The sequence below is a fragment of the Vulpes vulpes genome, chromosome 16 (genome assembly GCF_048418805.1).
Source record: "Vulpes vulpes isolate BD-2025 chromosome 16, VulVul3, whole genome shotgun sequence".
NCBI classification, from domain to species: domain Eukaryota; kingdom Metazoa; phylum Chordata; class Mammalia; order Carnivora; family Canidae; genus Vulpes; species Vulpes vulpes.
In genome coordinates, this window is record NC_132795.1 from 78,940,624 (window position 1) to 78,958,321 (window position 17,698).

General features: G+C 39.3%; 1 protein-coding gene and 1 pseudogene across 1 annotated transcript in view; one reads left to right on the forward strand and one right to left on the reverse strand.

Moving 5' to 3' along the window:
• Window positions 1–805: 805 nt before the first annotated feature.
• Window positions 806–2,085, reverse strand: LOC112915236 (STAM-binding protein pseudogene; annotated as a pseudogene).
• A 5,788-nt stretch (window positions 2,086–7,873) lies between these two features.
• Window positions 7,874–17,698, forward strand: part of GTF2A1L (general transcription factor IIA subunit 1 like) — a 44,433-nt gene continuing 34,608 nt past the window's right edge. Inside the window, exons 1-3 of the mRNA XM_025992613.2 lie at window positions 7,874–7,945; window positions 10,370–10,471; window positions 10,675–10,798. Coding sequence (XP_025848398.1) covers window positions 7,925–7,945; window positions 10,370–10,471; window positions 10,675–10,798 — 247 coding nt within the window. The 5' untranslated portion in view covers window positions 7,874–7,924. The remainder of the gene's footprint in view (window positions 7,946–10,369; window positions 10,472–10,674; window positions 10,799–17,698) is intronic.

A 17,698-nucleotide genomic window follows, 5' to 3' on the forward strand; every position in this document is an offset into this window, starting at 1 on the left:
CTTTGTCCTTCCCTTAAAAGGATATCTTCTAAAAGGATCTTAACTAATTCCATCTTCAATGACTCTATTTCCAAACAAGGTCACATTCTGAGGTACTTGGTTTTGGACTTCAACATACCTTTTTGAAAGATACAGTTCAACCCATTATAAGCCCATCCGTAGAATTTTTAAATTTTAGTTATTCTATTTTTTTATATGTTAATTGTCACTTTATTGTAGAGGAAAAAATATCCTGTAATATTTGTTAAATAACAATACTTCCTGACAAAAAATCATTCTTCAGGGTTTTCAAGCCTTACCATCTCATCAGACATAGTGAGCTATCCCTCACCTTGTAATAAGCTTCATTAATATTGGCATAAACCACAGGAAAACCCAAAGATTTCCTAAACGGCTTCCCAATTTCTACATAGATGTCCTTAATAATTCCAAAGGTAAACAATAAGCAGATTGGTGGAGAAATTAGAAGGATAGTTTAGAGGGGAAAAATATTAACACAACTGGTGAATCGAGAACAAGGGTCATAGATAAGTGTTCATTATACCATTCTTTCAACTTAATTTTTTCATTGCAGATAGACTGAAGAGTTGCTTAGCATGATCATGCCATTTTCCACACTTGCCTAAAAAGTACAGCCAACTATTTCCTTTTAAACCAGAAACAGAAAAATTAGTTCTCCCCCAGGTGATACCCACTTTCAAATATGTCTAAAAAGCTAACAGTTTTCTGGAAAGTTTAAATTAAGAGGCTACAGTACATTGATATGGTTTTATAGTTCTTGGGAGGTGTTTGAGTCAAATTTTCATCAAAGGTCTCTGATGGTCACTGCTTTGTCCACAACAGTCATGTGGCCGCAGCTACAGAAGAGAGGTGGGTCCTTGCTGTGTGGATGAAATCCTTTCTGGTGACAGGAAGAAATCTCTTCTAGTCCATGGTCAGTTAATTTAAAGAATCCAGTTTCCTGGAACTTGAGGGAGGAGGGACAAACAATGGCTATTGATTCCGGCCACATCATCTGGTAGGAGCACTGAGTGTGTAGGTCAACACTGGAGAGGAAGGCAGTCTGTGTGGGATGAGTATGGATCCAGTCCAGTGTGATGAGACCCTGCTGATCCTGTAGAGGAAGCTCTTCTTCATTCTCAGTGTGGCAATAATCAGACCTGGCACTTTGCTTGGGGATGAGAACATGGGTAATGGTAAATTCATTCCTCATCAGTTTTCCACAGAGAATTCCACATGTCTCTACTCCTCGGGCTGTGTTGGCACTGGCTAGCTGGAGAAACTGTGGACAGAGCCTCTCAGGTACCACCACATGGCGCAGTCCATCGATGGCAGGAGTACTTTCTGAGTTGCTCAATGCTCCAGGTTTCAAGGACCTGGCGACCACAGGTGGCTTGGCAGGCCTTACAGCGGTATTACAGTCCGCAGGCTGTGCAGATGCGACAGGTGCTGGGGGGAATATGTCTGGGGAGGGCTTCTCCAAGTCCGGCACCAGAGGCCCGCCTAGGCCAGGGTCCACCTTCCCAAACTCCTGCACGATTTTCAGCCACTCCTTTTCCAGTTCCTGGTTCTGGATCATCTCCTCAAAGGCATGGAACTGCTCCTGTTCCAACTGCTGCTGCTTCTGCTGCCACCCTCTACTGTTCCCTGTCCAGCTGCTGCTGGATGGCCACATTTTGGGCGAGTTCGTCCGCTTCCCATTTCTTTTCTTCATTATGTTCTTTGGTATATCGTTTTAATAGCTCTTCCTTCAGCTCTGCTGCTTTGGGAAATGCAATTTCCTTTAACTTCCTTACTGTGTCTTTCTTCTCAAGAATGATAGCCGATTTGCAATCTCGATGCTTGGGGAGTTTCTCAATAAAGAGCGTGATATACTTGTTATAGAGGATGAAGGCATGTTCAATGTGGCCTTCCTCAGAGTAAATGGATGCCATTCGGGTAATCTCAACTCCAGAGTGGAAGTACCATCGGGGTGGAATGTCTTCATTTATCTCCACTGTGCTACCCATCTGGGACAGGCTCTCACCCGGTCTTCAGGCGGAAGGCTCACATCTCCATGGTCAGACATCAGGACCATGAAGTTCTGTCCCCACAGACGACACTCCGAGCTTCTGGAAATGTCACTAGTTATTCTATTATTTGGTCATAAAATTTCCGTTTGGTTCTTCTTTATGTCATCTAATTCTTTGTGGAGACTTATTCTAGGTTTTCACTTGTGAATTTGAATTTCATTTCATTAAAGTGCTATTAAATTGCTTGCTTAATTGTTCATCAAAGCGATTTTAGGAAGACTGCTTTAAAATCCTTGTCAGAAAATTCCAACACCGTACTCCTCTCTATGTTAGTGTCTACTGTCTTTTTTTTTTTTTTTAAGTTTTTTGTTCGTTTGAAAGCGAGAATGAGAATGAGAGAGAGAGAGAGAGAGAGACTGCGCACATGTGTACAAGTCCAGGGAGGGGTAGAGGGAGAGGGAGAGGCAGACTCCCCACTGACGAGGGAACCCTACCATGGGGCTCAGTCTCAGGACCCTGGGATCATGACCTGAGCCTAAGGCAGACACTTAACTCGGGGATCCCCGATTGTCTCTTCTCACTCAAGTTGAGACTTTTCTGGTTCTTGGTATGACAGATGATTTTCAATTGCTTGCAGGACATTTTGGTTATTATGAGACTGGATCTTATTTAAACCTGTTTTGCCAGGTCTCCTGTGACACTGAGTCAGTGGGGGAGGTTGAGAATGGCATGTTGCTATTGCTGAGTGGAGGGGGAAGGCATATTCTTCACTCAGCCTCTGTTGACAACCCAGGGAGGGAGGAGCTCTCATTACTCTTGGGTGGGGAGAAGTTCAGGCTCCCCACCAGGCTTCCACTGACGTCACCCAGGCTGAGACAGGGAGTGGTGCCTTGTTGCTCCCTCTCACACTGCCTCTGCTGGCACTGCAAGGGCAGGTCTCACTATTGCCAGCAGGAATCAAAGTTTTGGCCTTCTCTGACACAACCCTGCTGAGTGGAAGGGATGTCTCCATATAGCTGGGTGGAGTGCAAGTCCAAGTGTCCCATGTGGTCTCCAGTGACATCGTGGGCATGGCTGTACTTCATGACATGTAGGCAAGACTGGAAGTCTAAACTCCCAAATATGCCTTTTCTGACAGGTGGGGGTTGGAGCCTATCTTTTCAATGTGTTTGGCTGCAGTAGAGTAGTTGTTGTTTAGGAATTTTCTGTCTTGGTACCCCTTTCCTGGTCCTTTGGCTAGAAAGAGAAGGCTTTCATTCATTTTTGTCTGTGACAGGTGGTGTTTCTGGGTTGCAAACTTCACCAGCACCCAGTTTGGGATACATGAGGCAAAAAGAAAACCAGGGAGTTCACTTTCACTGCTGTGCCATTCTTTGGGTTGTAAAGTCCCTAACTGAGCAATTCTCTCCACCCTTCAGGGTCTTCTTATGTTTGCTTTATATATAATATTTAGATTTTTGGGGGGCTATATTTAGATGAAAGAATAGGAAGAAGTGTGTCTACTCCATGTTTTCCCTGCCTCTCCTGATATTTGAAGCACCTAAGAAAACAATCTAGAATATTCAAGATGCTGCCATTTACCTCTTATAAAATGAGACAAATTAGGTAAGAAGAAAAGTATAGTTATTCTGGAAACAAAGCTAGTTTGTTCTCTCCAAATCATAGCTTTTTTTTTTTTTTTCCAAATCATAGCTTTAAGTTTAGTTTTATTGGTCTTTACTTCTATCTTCTCTAAGTAGAGATTTAGGTTGGAAAATTAACTGGAGCCAATGGACATTATCCTTGCTAATATTTCATGTTCATGTATGATTATACACATTGTGATTTAAAGAATTAAAATGGAATCATTTGTTAGCTAGGAAATTACTGAATCCTTATCAGAGTCTGATGAGAATGTTGAGAAAGTAGCCATGGGGAAAATTGTCTTTGAAGTCATCCTCCACACTTTCAGTGAGTTAATTACAATCACTAATTTTCATACGTACACAGTATATACATCTCTTTAATATTAAAACATTTTGAAAGAGGCAGTAATGTGATCATTAAGAGTGTTCCACTGTGTGATACAGTCACCAGTTGGCCATAGCATTGTGGCACAGTCATTTTAACTGAAATCCTGTTGGGGTGGGGAGGGGGAATTCATCATGGTGAAGCAATATCTGATGTTCAAATAATGTAAGTTGATTTTGGATTACAAAATAGAAAATGTTACAAAAGTACAGATTGTAAATAAATCAGAACTACCAACATTGTAACCATTTCAAAGTTACAAGGTGAGGCAGAGATTATCTGGATTTTCATTTCCTGGAAGATGTGAAGGGTGAAACAGGCAGAGAAATGCAATACTGCTGAGCTTAGTGCACTGGTTGCAAAATGTTCAGAAACTAATTATGAATATTTGCTGCCTTAAGCCATCTGTTCATAGACTAACTTGTATTTTTCATTACTGATTAAATATATTATTTAGAGTCTATACAGTTATTGAAATGTCCTGTATTTGACTGTAAAATTTAATATGTAAAAGATAATGGTCTGTCTCTAAAACACCTTTTTTTTAAAAAAAAAATTCTCATTCAGAGAAAGGACTTCATAGATCTGGCCTTTTCTCACAATAAGCAAAGTGAAATTGTTTTGTTAGCCTTGTAATAGTAACATTGAGACCTCCAGGTAAAAATAATGAGAATATACAGAATACAAAGAAATTAATCCAATTATTAGATTTGTTAAATGTTGCAAAACTGGTGTTTGTTATAAATGACATATTATATATTATAGTCTGTAAACAAAGCAGAGGAAAATGAAAATCTGATGCTCTGAATTGTGATGGGCAGCTAGGGAAGAGCTTTGTGTTTTGCCTCAGGTGTAATTTCAAAGAACTGAGTGTTCAAAGAAGGACTAAAGCTCAGCATACCTTTTTTATTTTCTATTTACTAACATAAAAAATAGTCACTGAAAATTGCCTCACTGAAGCTTTGGGATCTTAAAATTTCAATTTGAGCATCAAAAGTGTTTTGTGTATGCAACACACTTCCTGATGGGTTTGAAAATTGACAAAAGAATTACGACCATCACATAACTATAAGAGTTTGCTTGTTTGATGATAACCTGGGGTCAATGCCATCAAATATCAGTCTATAAAGATTCTTTTACATACTTTCCAAATGCTCTTGTGATTGATGAGGGTTTTCAAAAAACTTTAAATGCTGAGATTACAATGAGGGAAAACTAAACCTTCACTAGTCACAATCCAATCAGACAATGGGCCTTGTGTTAGTTATCTCATGCTGTGTAACAAATTATCCCCAAATTTAACTGCTTAAAATGGCATGTATTTATTATCTTACACAATTTCTCAGGGTTGAAAATCATGAGATGCCTAGAGGATGATTGTAGTTCAAAGTCTCTTAAAGGAATGCAGCTGAACTGTCAGTCAGGGCTGCATCATCTGACCACTCAAATGGGGAAAGATCAATTTCCAAGCTTACTCATGTGATTTGTCTACAGGCTTCTGATCTTTGCTAGCTATGGGCCAGTCTCAGTTCCTTGTCACACAGGCCCCTCCACAGGCTACCTGTGTGTCCTCACAACATGACATCTATTTTCTTCCAAAGAGAGTGATCTGAAGGAATCTCAGGGATGGAAGCCACAGTCATTTTTAACCTCATCTCAGAAATGACACAATATCACTTCTTCTTTATTTTATTGGCCACCCAGACAAACCATGGCACAACGTGGGAGGAGACAACACAAAATTGTGAATGCCAGGAGGTGAGGTTCATGGTTTATTGATTGTTTATTATTGGGAAATTGTTTATTATTGGGAAAAAATTACATTGGCGTCTACTAGTGACCATCCAGGTGGACCACAGGGGCAAATGGAAAATTGCTGACATTTCTTCTCCAAAGTTACATCACCTTTCTGTGATCTGAGTCTACTAAGTATACTAAGTATTAATAATTCAACTCTTAGTCATAGTTTTATGGGGACTAAAGGGCAAATTTAATTTCAAAAGTATGTATGATCTACAGTATAGCCTTGAGAAGGGTAAAATATATAAGGAAGTAATATAAAACAATATGCTGTTCGGTGACTACCAATCATATGCATGTAAAAATAAGGTTTTAAAACTTGACTATGAAAAGTTGGAAAACAAGAGACCTTTCAGCTTTCTTATTTCTCAGCTTGAGTAATTTAATTGGATTTATTTATTTTTTAAAGATTTTGTTTATTTAATCATGAGAGACACAGAGAGAGAGAGGCAGAGACACAGGCAGAGGGAGAAGCAGGCTCCATGCAGGGAGCCGGACGTGGGACTCAATCCTAGGTCTCCAGGATCACTCCCTAGGTGGAAGGCAGGCACTCAACCACTGAGCCACCCAGGCGTCCCTGGATTTACAATATCAGTAGGAATCAATGACTGCCTTTAGCTTTTCTATTTTGGATGACAGATAAGTCACTTTGAATATTTCTGGTAGTCAATTGCCAGGTAGAGATACAATCATTAAAAATTACTATATAAAATTCTTGACTTTTTGTAAAAGAGATTTCAGATAGTTTTTAATTTCAGAAAGTCTTCTAAAAAGCTTCATGTAAATCAGGTGCTTGAAACTCACAAATCCTAAGTTACCTGACCCAGGCAAAGCAAATACAGAGTGGTAGGGCATAAATAGCTCTACTGGATTTATACATACAAATAAATAAACAGCCAATTTAAAATCTACTATGCTTTTTTAATCCTTAAATAACCCAGCCATCTGGTTAAGTCAGGACCTACCTGCAGAATAGAAAGGCTATAGATAAGATAGAGTTGTGGCAATAGATAACTTTTTCTTAAGACTCCACATTATCTATGCTTAGATTTACCCTCAGCCCTAGTCAAGGTGTGCTCCTAGATGCTCACGCTTTCCGGGGAGAGGAAGGGAATGATTGTAGGTCGAGAGATGGTGATTTTCCACCTGGAGGGGAAACGGAGCCTGGGCAGTATTGGGGTGCTGACTTAACAGTCGTTCTCCACCTAAGCTGCCTAATAGGATCAGAGTCTCTGGAGTGAGACTCAGGTGCCAAATGTTCATTAAACTCTCCAGGTGACTTCACGGTGCAGCCAAAGCTGAGAATCTTTGTCTTGGGACGGTGACCATCAGAATCATCTGGAAGGGCATGTTAAAATTCCAGAACCCTGGGCCCCATCGTAGGAGGGTCGGGTGGGTCTGGGGTGGGGCCCAATACTTTGCATTCCTAACGGGTTCCCAGATGATGCGGATGTTGCCGTCCTACACTTTGAGAATCAATCTTAGAAGAGTTGGGCTCTGGTATTTGCTCCGGAGTCCGGCTGTGCGTGGGGTGTAGGCCGAGGGTGACAATCGGTGCAAGGAGAGGGCAGAGGCCCCTGGTCTCCCCACTTCCCTGGCCCGACCCCCTTCCAAGCCGCAGGTGAACAGGGAGCCACCACTGCATCGCGTCTCCCCTATTAGTCTTTATTTTACAGACTGAGAAACAAAGGATTTTTCAGGGGTCAGTGGACCGGTCCAAAGCCGTTTAGATCGCACTTGACTGCAGTGTAGCAAGCTTTTTTTTTTTAAACAACAACAAACTATTTATTTATTTATTCCCGAGAGACACAGGCGGAGGGAAAAGCAGGCTCCCCGCAGGGTACTGGATTCCAGCGCCCCGATCCCCGCCTGAGCTCAGCGGACGCCCGGCCCCCAGCCATAGGAGCCCGCTGCGGGTTTCTGCGCTCCCGCAGACCAACCCGCCCACTAGCCCCTCCCTCCTCCCCGGCCCCGCCCCCAGCGTCCTGCGTAAGCACGCAGGCAACGTGCACGGCGGCCTTCAAAGCGGGCGGCGAGGGCGCCTCGGGGTGGCTCCGCGTGCTGCGCAGGCGCGAGGGTGGGGAGGCGGCAGAGCGGCCATCATGGCCTTCGTCAACCCTGTGGTAAGGAGGGCCAACCTGGACTCTAGGCCTGGGCTCTGTAGAGGGAGAGCCGGGCCCGGGGGCACGGCAGCCCCGCGCTGTACGCACTGTGCCCCTCGGGGCCCCTCACGGACGTTCAGGAAGCCCTCTCCCTGAGCGGCCCTGGCTGTCGCCATCCGCCATGGAGGAAGCGGAAGGGGACCAGTAGCTCAGCCGGAAGTGGGGCCTGGGCGCGCGGGGGGGGGGGCACAGAGCCGCCGCGGCCCCCCCGCCCCCCCCACGCTCCTCGCGCAGGCGCCTGCGGGGTTAGAGCTGGGCCCACGCCAACTCCCCGCCTTCCTGTGCGTTCAGGAAATTCCCGAGTTCACTTGTAGCCTGATTTGTAATCCCTAATGTGGGTATATGGCCATTGTTGAGTTGGGTTGAAATCACCAGTAATCTGATACTTCGTGTTACCCCACGCATATTTTTCCCCCCATTTCCCCATCCTGACGCCCCAAGTGTGCGATGGGCCTGAAACGCAGACCTCGTGCCTCCTTACCCCTAGAGGGCCGCGCCTCCTCACCTTGGGGACTGACGCGCCGAGTGGCACCCGGGAAATGCCCTCTCAATTTTCAGGAGCGGAATTCAAGAGAAACAACCGGGATCCGCGTTTGTTTTCAGCTCACCTGAGCGAACTTCACATTTGGTGAAAGGGCAGCGTGGTTGGGCCGGAGCCGCGCGTTTACGGGCTCCGCGTGCACGTAGGCAGCGGCATGGAAGGGTCCGGTTTTCAGAGACGTGTCACTATTTCCGTGTGTATCCGTTTTTTTTTTTTTTTTTTTTTTTTTTTTTTTATTACGTTAGTGTGTTTTAAGATCTGTAAAATACTCGGGCTTGAACGTAAGCTTACCGTGTGTTCACCACCATTGTATGTGATGGTGAGCTCTGAGCAGGGTGTGTGTGTGTTTTCTTTTAAATAGACAAAGAGATTAAGGTGGATCTCCTGGACTGCGCATAGTTTTGGTTGACAGTAAAGGCAAAGGACATAAAGCCTTTAACTTTAGCTCCGGAAGAGAGAGTATGTTCAGTACCTGTTTTGCTTTTGAAAGGGTGTGTTGTGATGGGTTATTTTTTGACAGCTGTTCTTATACTTCTGAGGGTGGAGCTTTTTTTTTTTTTTCCTTTTTAAGGATTTTATTTATTTACTCACGATGGACAGAGACACAGAGAGAGGCAGAGGGCGGAGCCCGACGTGGGGCTCGATCCCGGGTCTCCAGGATCACGGCCCCGGCTGAAGGTGGCGCTAAACCGCTGAGCCACCCAGGGATTCCCCTTGGGTGTGGATCTTAAGGAAGTTTTTAGCCTTAGTAGTAATTTCCTCTCGCTGTAAATGGGATCGAACTGGGAGGAACACTGAAGTATCAATTCCGTATGCCTTGATTAGGGTAAACAGTTCTCAAACTAATCGAGAGGGCACTTAATGGAAATGCCTGTGAATAACGTGTTACTGATTGGCCTATTCATAAGCTTAGAGGGATTAGTTTTAAACCTGACTACTCTTGTTGTGAGCAGGAGTATTCAGAGTATTTACTGGTCCTAGTGGCCTGGTTAGTTTCTACTAGGAATCCTATTTTGGTGCAAGATGCGCTTTTGTTTGACAGTGGTTCAGAATTTTTTTTTTTTTTTTTTTTTGGACTATGTGTATTTTGACAGTGGGATAGGCTTTGGTTACTTTATTGTAAGTACTTTCCCAGTCTTAATTGGCTTGCAATTTATTTTTATTATTTTTTTTAATGAATTTTTTAAAAATTTTTATTTATTTATGATAGTCACACACACACACACACACAGAGGCAGGGACACAGGCAGAGGGAGAGGCAGGCTCCATGTACCAGGAGCCGGAGGTGGGATTAGATCCTGGGTCTCCAGGATCGCGCCCTGGGCCAAAGGCAGGCGCCAAACCATTGCGCCACCCAGGGATCCCCAATTGGCTTGCAATTTATTTGCATATGTGGAAGTAGTATAGTCAACTCTAAAAACAAAAACAAAAACAAAAAAACAAAACACCAAAAAAAACTCCTTTGGCCTCTTTGAGAAAAAAATAAATCAAAGACAAAGTTCATTTCCACCTGCCTTAAATGAGTTTCCATTTTTAAAAGGAGGGAGAAGGTTAAATTCTGGCAGAAAAATCAAGTTACATAATTGTAACCTAACATCTTGATGAATTATCTCACATTTATTTGATTGTAGTAAGTCAGTCTTTTAGATAACCTGAGACTATTAAGTCAGAAGCTAACATACAATTTATGGACAGTTAAGACTATACTGGGAGTAGAATGCACTTAGTAAAAATCCTCATGGTGATTTTTCTTTAAACCATATGAAAGTGTACACTGCATGTCTTTTAAGGCTGAATGCATTGAACTTGAGAGTTTAAAATGTTAACAACTGCTTTTTTTGTAGCCTAAACTCTACAGATCTGTAATTGAAGATGTAATTGAAGGAGTGCGGGATCTATTTGCCGAAGAAGGTATAGAAGAACAAGTTTTAAAAGACTTGAAGCAGGTTTGTAGCCATGACAAGTTGCCCTTTTTGTTTTTTCTTCTTTAAAAACTGATAAATTATAGTTTTAGCCTCTTAATTATAGTTTAGTGCTTACCCATTAGTTGTGCCATCAGCAGACATTTTTTAAAAAGTTAAAAAAAGACCTAAGTATCCTATTCTTTTTTTTTTTTTTTTTTTTACAGTGAATTTTTTTTTCTCCACAGCTCTGGGAAACAAAGGTTTTGCAGTCTAAAGCAACAGAAGACTTCTTCAGAAATAGCGTCCAATCACCTGTGTTCACCCTTCAGTTGCCAAACAGCTTGCACCAAACATTGCAGTCATCAACAGGTTGGATACAGCTAGTAAATTAGTACTATTTGGATCTTCAGAACAAATTCTCATTTGGTGGTGGTTTTTGTATTAGGGTAATGTTCTTAAGGTGAGAGGGCTTGGACCTTAAAACCATTACTATTAAATGAACACAGAGTAAACCATCATCCTGTAATTATTGGCAACAAAATAAATTAATTCAAGCTAGCTTTTTAAAATACTGAAGTCCTTAGAGGTGACTAAGTGTTATTTTAGAGGAACAAGTTACATAGCTTGTGGGCTCTTGGGAGTACCCTCTGATTATTTCAGAGAATTTGGCTTGAGTCCAGGGAAAAAGCTAAGAAAGGATAAATGATACTGTGATATCTTTCTAGCCTTTATTTCTTCTTTTCTGATTCTTAAAATTTTTATGCTCTTCTTATGTGTGCATATATATATATATATATATATACACACATATATATATACACACACACACACGTAGGTTTTATTTGGTTTAGCTGAATTAGATTAATGTCTGCCAGAAGTGAGGGTAGATTTTGGATTAGATTGTCAGTAATAACTAGGTTGTTCGTTGTACACTTGGGAAAATTCACCTTGGTGCATGTCCTTTTCCTTTGAAGAGAAAATAGTAAGAAGGCTAGCTTCTTATTTATTACAAAATAAGAGAATTTAAGTCTGGCAGCAGTTAAACTTATAAAATGAAATAAGTTAACGAATATTGAATTATCAGACATAACTTTCATCTAATGCTATGCTTATAAAGTGTAACTTTGCTCTATTAGAATTAGCCATAGAAATTTTAATTACTAAGTTGACACATTGAAACATTTTACATTAGTTTCTAGGATTTTGGCTTTGCATTCATTTTTAACTGTTAAGTATTTTATTAGGTCATTCTGTTTCTCAATTTGAATAACATTCTTTTTTTCTTTATTGAAGAACTTTTAAAGATTTTTTTTTTTTTTAAACCTAGGACTGATTTGGAGGGTAGCCAACCTAGATGAATAAAAGACTAGACTGTCTTTTATCAAAAGCTTCTTCTCAGGTTCTTTGTCATTCAAAATTGCAATACTTGATTTTGCCGCAAGATGGTAATATTACCAGTGATTTAAATCACAAAATAGTCTTGCAACTAATATGTCTAGCTGGCTTTCACTCTACACCGTTTTCTTTCTTTCTTTTTTTTTTCTTTTCCCCCCACACCATATTCTTATTCTCTTTCTTGGAAGTTAGAATAATAGAAATAATTACATTTAAACAAGACAATTTTTATTCTCTTCTACATCGTTTATAATGAAAAGGTTTAGGAGGAAGTATATGTATCCTTTAAAAATGCAATACAGGTCTTGTTTTTATCCCTTTTCATTTCTAGATTCCCTACAATAAGAATCTTGAAGTAAATAGCCTCATAAAATTGAAGTATTTCTTAATTATAGCTTCTCATTGTAGGCTTTTAAAAGCCTGATTAAAATAACCTAAACTAACTTACTTCTACAACCTTTTTATCTCTTGACAACAAGTTCAAATTAAATCTACAATGGAGTAAGTCATTTGCCTTTGTTCCATCTTTAAAGCTTTTCGCCCTATCATATATTTTTTTGACTGTATTATCCATTTGCTTAACAATTTCCTGTATCGTCAGTTGTCAACTTTTTTTCCGTCTCAGGACCCCTTTACACTCTTAAAAATTGAGGACCTAGAAGAGCTTTCTTTTATGTGCTTTGCAAGTATCTGTTTACAATGTTAGAAATTCAAGCTGAGAAATTTAAAAAATGTTGGTTTATAAATTTAAAAAATTGATTATATGTTAACATAGTAACAGATTTGTTAAAAATAACTTTTCTAGAACAAAAAGTACTTGAGATGAGTGGCATTTACTTTTCTGCAAATCTCTTAATACAAGGCAGCTGGATTCTCATATCTTTTTAAATTCAATCTGCTGTAACATGGTTTTGGCAAAAGTACATAAAGAAAATCTAGCTTCCCACAGATGTTTAATTGGAAAAAGAGTATTTTAATAGCAATTTCAGATAACTTGATACTACACTAAAACTCAACAAGTGGTAGTTTCTGAGACCTTAGCTACAAGGTGGAATTTGAAACTATATCAGTGGACTTTGTGTAATGTTAAAGTTCACTGTTGTGTCTTGCATTTTGACTACTTAATCTGTGTATAAGTTTGTAACATGTTACTGGAAAAATATTGTTTCACTGAGTTACACATTTGACATATTATTCATTATACAAGATTAAAAAATCATATTAATACCACCACACATTTCATAGAATGGTATTGGAAAGCTATCAAGCTCATGTGGTGGACATAAAATTTAGAAACTAAGATTTTTAGCTGAAAGCTTGAATTTTATCGTTGCCAAACAAATACTGTCAGTTTGTTTTCCTCAAAGTGATGGGGACACTTGGTTCATTTTCAAAAAAAATGACTGCAGGCAGGGTGCCTGGGTGGCTCAGTCGATGAAGCATCTGCCTTTGGCTCAGGTCACAATCTCAGGTTCCTAGGGTTGAGCCCTTGGTTGTGGGGAGTCTGCTGCTGCTGCTTTTCCCTTTTCCTCTGCCCCCCTGCTCAGTGGGGAGTCTGCAGCTGCTTCTCGCTTTCCCTCTGCCCTCCTCCCCACACTTGTGAGTACTCTCTCACAAATAAAATCTTAAGACAGAATGACTGCCAAATAATCCATGTCTGAATAACCATAGTTTGTGTCACTTATTCTTTCAAGTAAAAATAGTGTTGCTTAGAAAAGGCTAGATCAGCTCTCAACTTAAAAAATAACATCAGTACTTTCCGTGTACTTCCTGGTAAATCTGTATGCCACAGAAATGCTTTGTGTTCTGCCCATTTCATCCCACAGAATATTAAAGGAAAGTATTCTTGAAGGTTGAAATTTCATAAAAATAATTCTTTATGGTTACATCCAGGAACAACTTTAGTGAGACAGTTTTATTGTTGCTGTTGTTTTTTGTCTTTTTTACTGTAAGTGGCAGTGGAGAAACAAATACAGTGGCTACTAGTCAGGTTTGGTACTACTGCCTTAATTCATGCTAAAATGGCTTCACTTTTTAAAAAAATTTTTTCTTTTATGTGAGTTCCACACCTAACATGGAGCCCAGTGTAAGGCTTGAACTCATTACCCAGAGATCAGGACCTGAGCTGAGATCAAGAGACAGGTGCTTGGGATGCCTGGGTAGCTCGGTTGGTTGAGCCTCTGCCCCTCCCCCCTGCTTGTGCATGCATGTACTCTAAAATTAAATAAATAAAATCTTAAAAAAAAAAAAAAAAAGTTGGACACTTAACTGACTGAGCCATCCAGGTTAGCAATGCTTTGTGCTATGGGTCCAAATGTCAAAAAAAGAACCAAAAAATTTAGTGAAAAATGAAAAAAAAATTATTGTCTTGGTATTATAAAAATATTTTGACCTTGTAGATACCGTGACACGGTCTCGTGGACCCTTCTGGGTTTGCACAGTACAATTTGAGAACTGCCGTTCTATTCTTAGGGTGATTATGTACATTTTATAATCCACTTTTAAAAAAATAATTGTTTTTTAACTTCAGATTCACAACAAATTTAAGAGAAGGGACAGATTTTTCCTATACCTCTTGCCTCCATTTATGCATAGTCTCTTCAGTTATCAACATCCCCCATCAGATGGATACGTTTGTTGTGATTAATGAACCTACATTGACACATCATAAACACCCAAAGTCCATAGTGTTTACATTATCACTCTTGGTGTTATTTTAAGTGTTTATGCAAATTTATAATGTTATGTATCTATCATTATAGTTTCATATAGAGTATTTTCATTGTCTTAGAAGTGTTCTGTGCTCCTTCCTCCTATTCATCCTTTCCTTCCACACCAACTCAGGGCAACCATTGATGCTTTTATTGTCTCCATATTTTGCCTTTTCAATAATGTCATGTAGTTGGAATCATGTAGTATATGGCCTTTTAAAAGTGATTTATTTCACCTAGTAACATGATGTTAGAATTCCTTCCTATCTTTTCATGGGTTGATAGCTCATTTCTTAGTTCATAATATTCCATTGTCTGGATGTGCCCCAGTTTATTTAATTGTTCACCCACAGAAGCACATCTTGGATGACGCCAAGTTTTGGCAATTAGGAATAAAGCGGCTCTGTTGAAGTATATGTATGGATATATGTTTTCACCTCCTTTGGGTAAATACTAAGAAGAGTGACTGCTGCCTTGTGTGCTTAGTTTTGTAAGGAACCACCAAATTGTCTTTCAAAGTGATTATACCATTTTACATTCCCATCAGCAATGAGTGAGAGTTCCTGTTGTTCCACATCCTTGCCAACATTTCGTGTTCTCAGTGTTCTGGATTTTGTCTATTCTAATAGGGATGTAATGGTATCCCATTGTTTTAATTTGCATTTCCTTGATGACTTATGATATGAAGCAGCGTCTATACTTATTTGCCATCTATCTTCTTTGATGAAGTGTCTTTTTAGGTCTTTGGCCCATTATTTAGTTGGGCTGTTATGGTTGAGTTTTAAGAGTTCTTTATGTATTTTGGATAAGAGCCCATTATCAGATATGTCTTTTGTAAACATTTTTTTTTCCAACCTGTGGCTTTTCATATTATCCTGATGTCTTTTTCAGAAGTTTTAAATTTTAATAAAGCCCAGCTTATCAGTTATTTCTTTTATGGATTGTGCCTTTGGTGTCATATTTAAAAAGCCATTGTATACTCATGGTCATCTAGATTTTCTATCTTCTAGGATTTCTGTAGTTTTGCATTTTACATTTAGGTCTGATCTATTTTCAGTCCTTTTTTTGATGAAGGATGTAAAGTCTATGTCTAGTTTCACTTTTTTTTTTTTTTTTTTTTGCATTGCATAGCCAGTTGTTAAAGCACTATTTGCTGAAGAGATTATCTTTGTGCCATTGTATTGTGTTGGCTTCTTTGTTAAAGATCAGTTGACTATATTATGTGGGTCAGTTTCTTGGCTTTCTCTTCTGTTCCATTGATACATTTGTCTGTTCTTTCACCAGCCAACACTATATTGGTTACTGGAGCTTTCTAGTAAGTCTTGAAGTGGGGTAGTGGCAGTCCTCCAACTTTGTTTTCCTCCTTGAATATCATATTGGCTGTTCTGGGTCTTTTGCCTGTAATCTACTTTTGAGAGAGAAATGGGATTCCATTAATAATAACCTTGGGATAATAGGTGTAAACTAGGACTATCCTGAGGTAAACTGGAACATGGAGTTACTTTGTCTATGATTGTCCTATTCTAGCAGTTAAAATCAGTTTGTGCTATTTGGTCTTCATGTCATACGGTTTTTTTTGTGTGTGTGTTTTTTTTTTTTTTTGACAAAACTATTATCAATCGTTGTGGGAGGAAGAAAGGAAAGAATAGGAACTTTGAGAGGTTTGTGATAGCTTTCATCTTTGTGCGTTCAAACTCCTTCAGGTACAAACTATATGTCCAATTGTTCTTGAATTACTTGGTGAAAATTTCAGCAATGCTGTTGGTTCTTTTTTTTTTTTTTTTTTTAAAGATTTAATTTATTTATTCATGAGAGACACACACAGAGAGAGAGAGAGGCAGAGACACAGGCAGAGGGAGAAAGAAAGAAGCAGGCTCCATGCAGGGAGCCTGACGTGGGACTCAATCCCGGGACTCCAGAATCAGGCCCTGGGCTGAAGGCGGCGCTAAACCACTGAGCCACCCAGGCTGCCCAATGCTGTTGGTTCTTGATGTGACTTGAGGTAGAATATTCAGTTTGGTTGTTAGAGATATGCATATGCTCGTGAGTAGTCACAAAGAAGAATATTGACCAGTCTTTGCACCTCTTGAGTCATGTGACTTAGGTATTAAGATTTGGAATGGTTTAAAGCAGGACCAAGAATTGTGAAGTTATTAATTATCTTGATGTATCAAATACTTCTTGGGGTATAGGAAAAAAATAGATTTGTAAATGTTATTATGTAATATTACCATTTTCTTAATTTATATTTATTAAATTTGTGAGAGTGATTTCTTTCTATATTGTAAAGCCTATTTGTGAAATTTAATATTTCTTGAATATATACATGAGGACAAAAATTCTAACACTTTCAGTTCAGTTTAAAGACACACATTCAGTTAAAACTTAATTGGTTATTGAAACCATCTTGAATATTTTAAAAAGCATGTTTCAGGCACATATAATGGCATATGTAATTTGTGAAAGTATGTAAATGGTGCAGTTAGTATCAAAATTAACTAGGAGCTACACGAAACTTCACTATAAAACTGTTCAGTGCTTTTATTGTGATGACTATAAAGAAACTCTTAAACTTTCTTATAGCTCTGTTTGATTTATATAAGATTAGAGAATTATCCTTTAGGATTTATTGCAAGGTATTTAAAAGAGGGGGATTGTTGCTATTTTTCCTCAAGAAATTCATTTAATTGCTTCAGACAGTGTGTTAACAGATTTTTGTTTCCTCTCAGGCTATGGCTTCAGCTCTACCAGCTTAAGCCTCGCTCACTTCAGCTAATTAAGACTAATACCATTGTGTTCCTGCCACACCAATTCTTTCTAATTTAGCCTTTCTAAAAGAATGCCTGTTAATAAGCAAAGCCATAGATGAACAGAGGATAAAAATAATTTTCTGCTTCATTAATCATCAATCTCTCTAGCTTTGCTTCTGTTGTTTTAATGTGGGAAGAATGGTTAGTTAAAAAAAATATTTGTTCTTCTGAGTTGTTTATGATGGAGCCATTCTATTGTCAGAAGCAGATCTTTGGGACAATTTAATGTGGTATGTGAAAAAATACCATAATAACCATTATATTTAATACATATGTGCTGCATAAACATGCTAAGACATTCTCATTTTTATAGAAGAAAAGGCAAAATGATACTGTAACAGTCAAATTCAGCT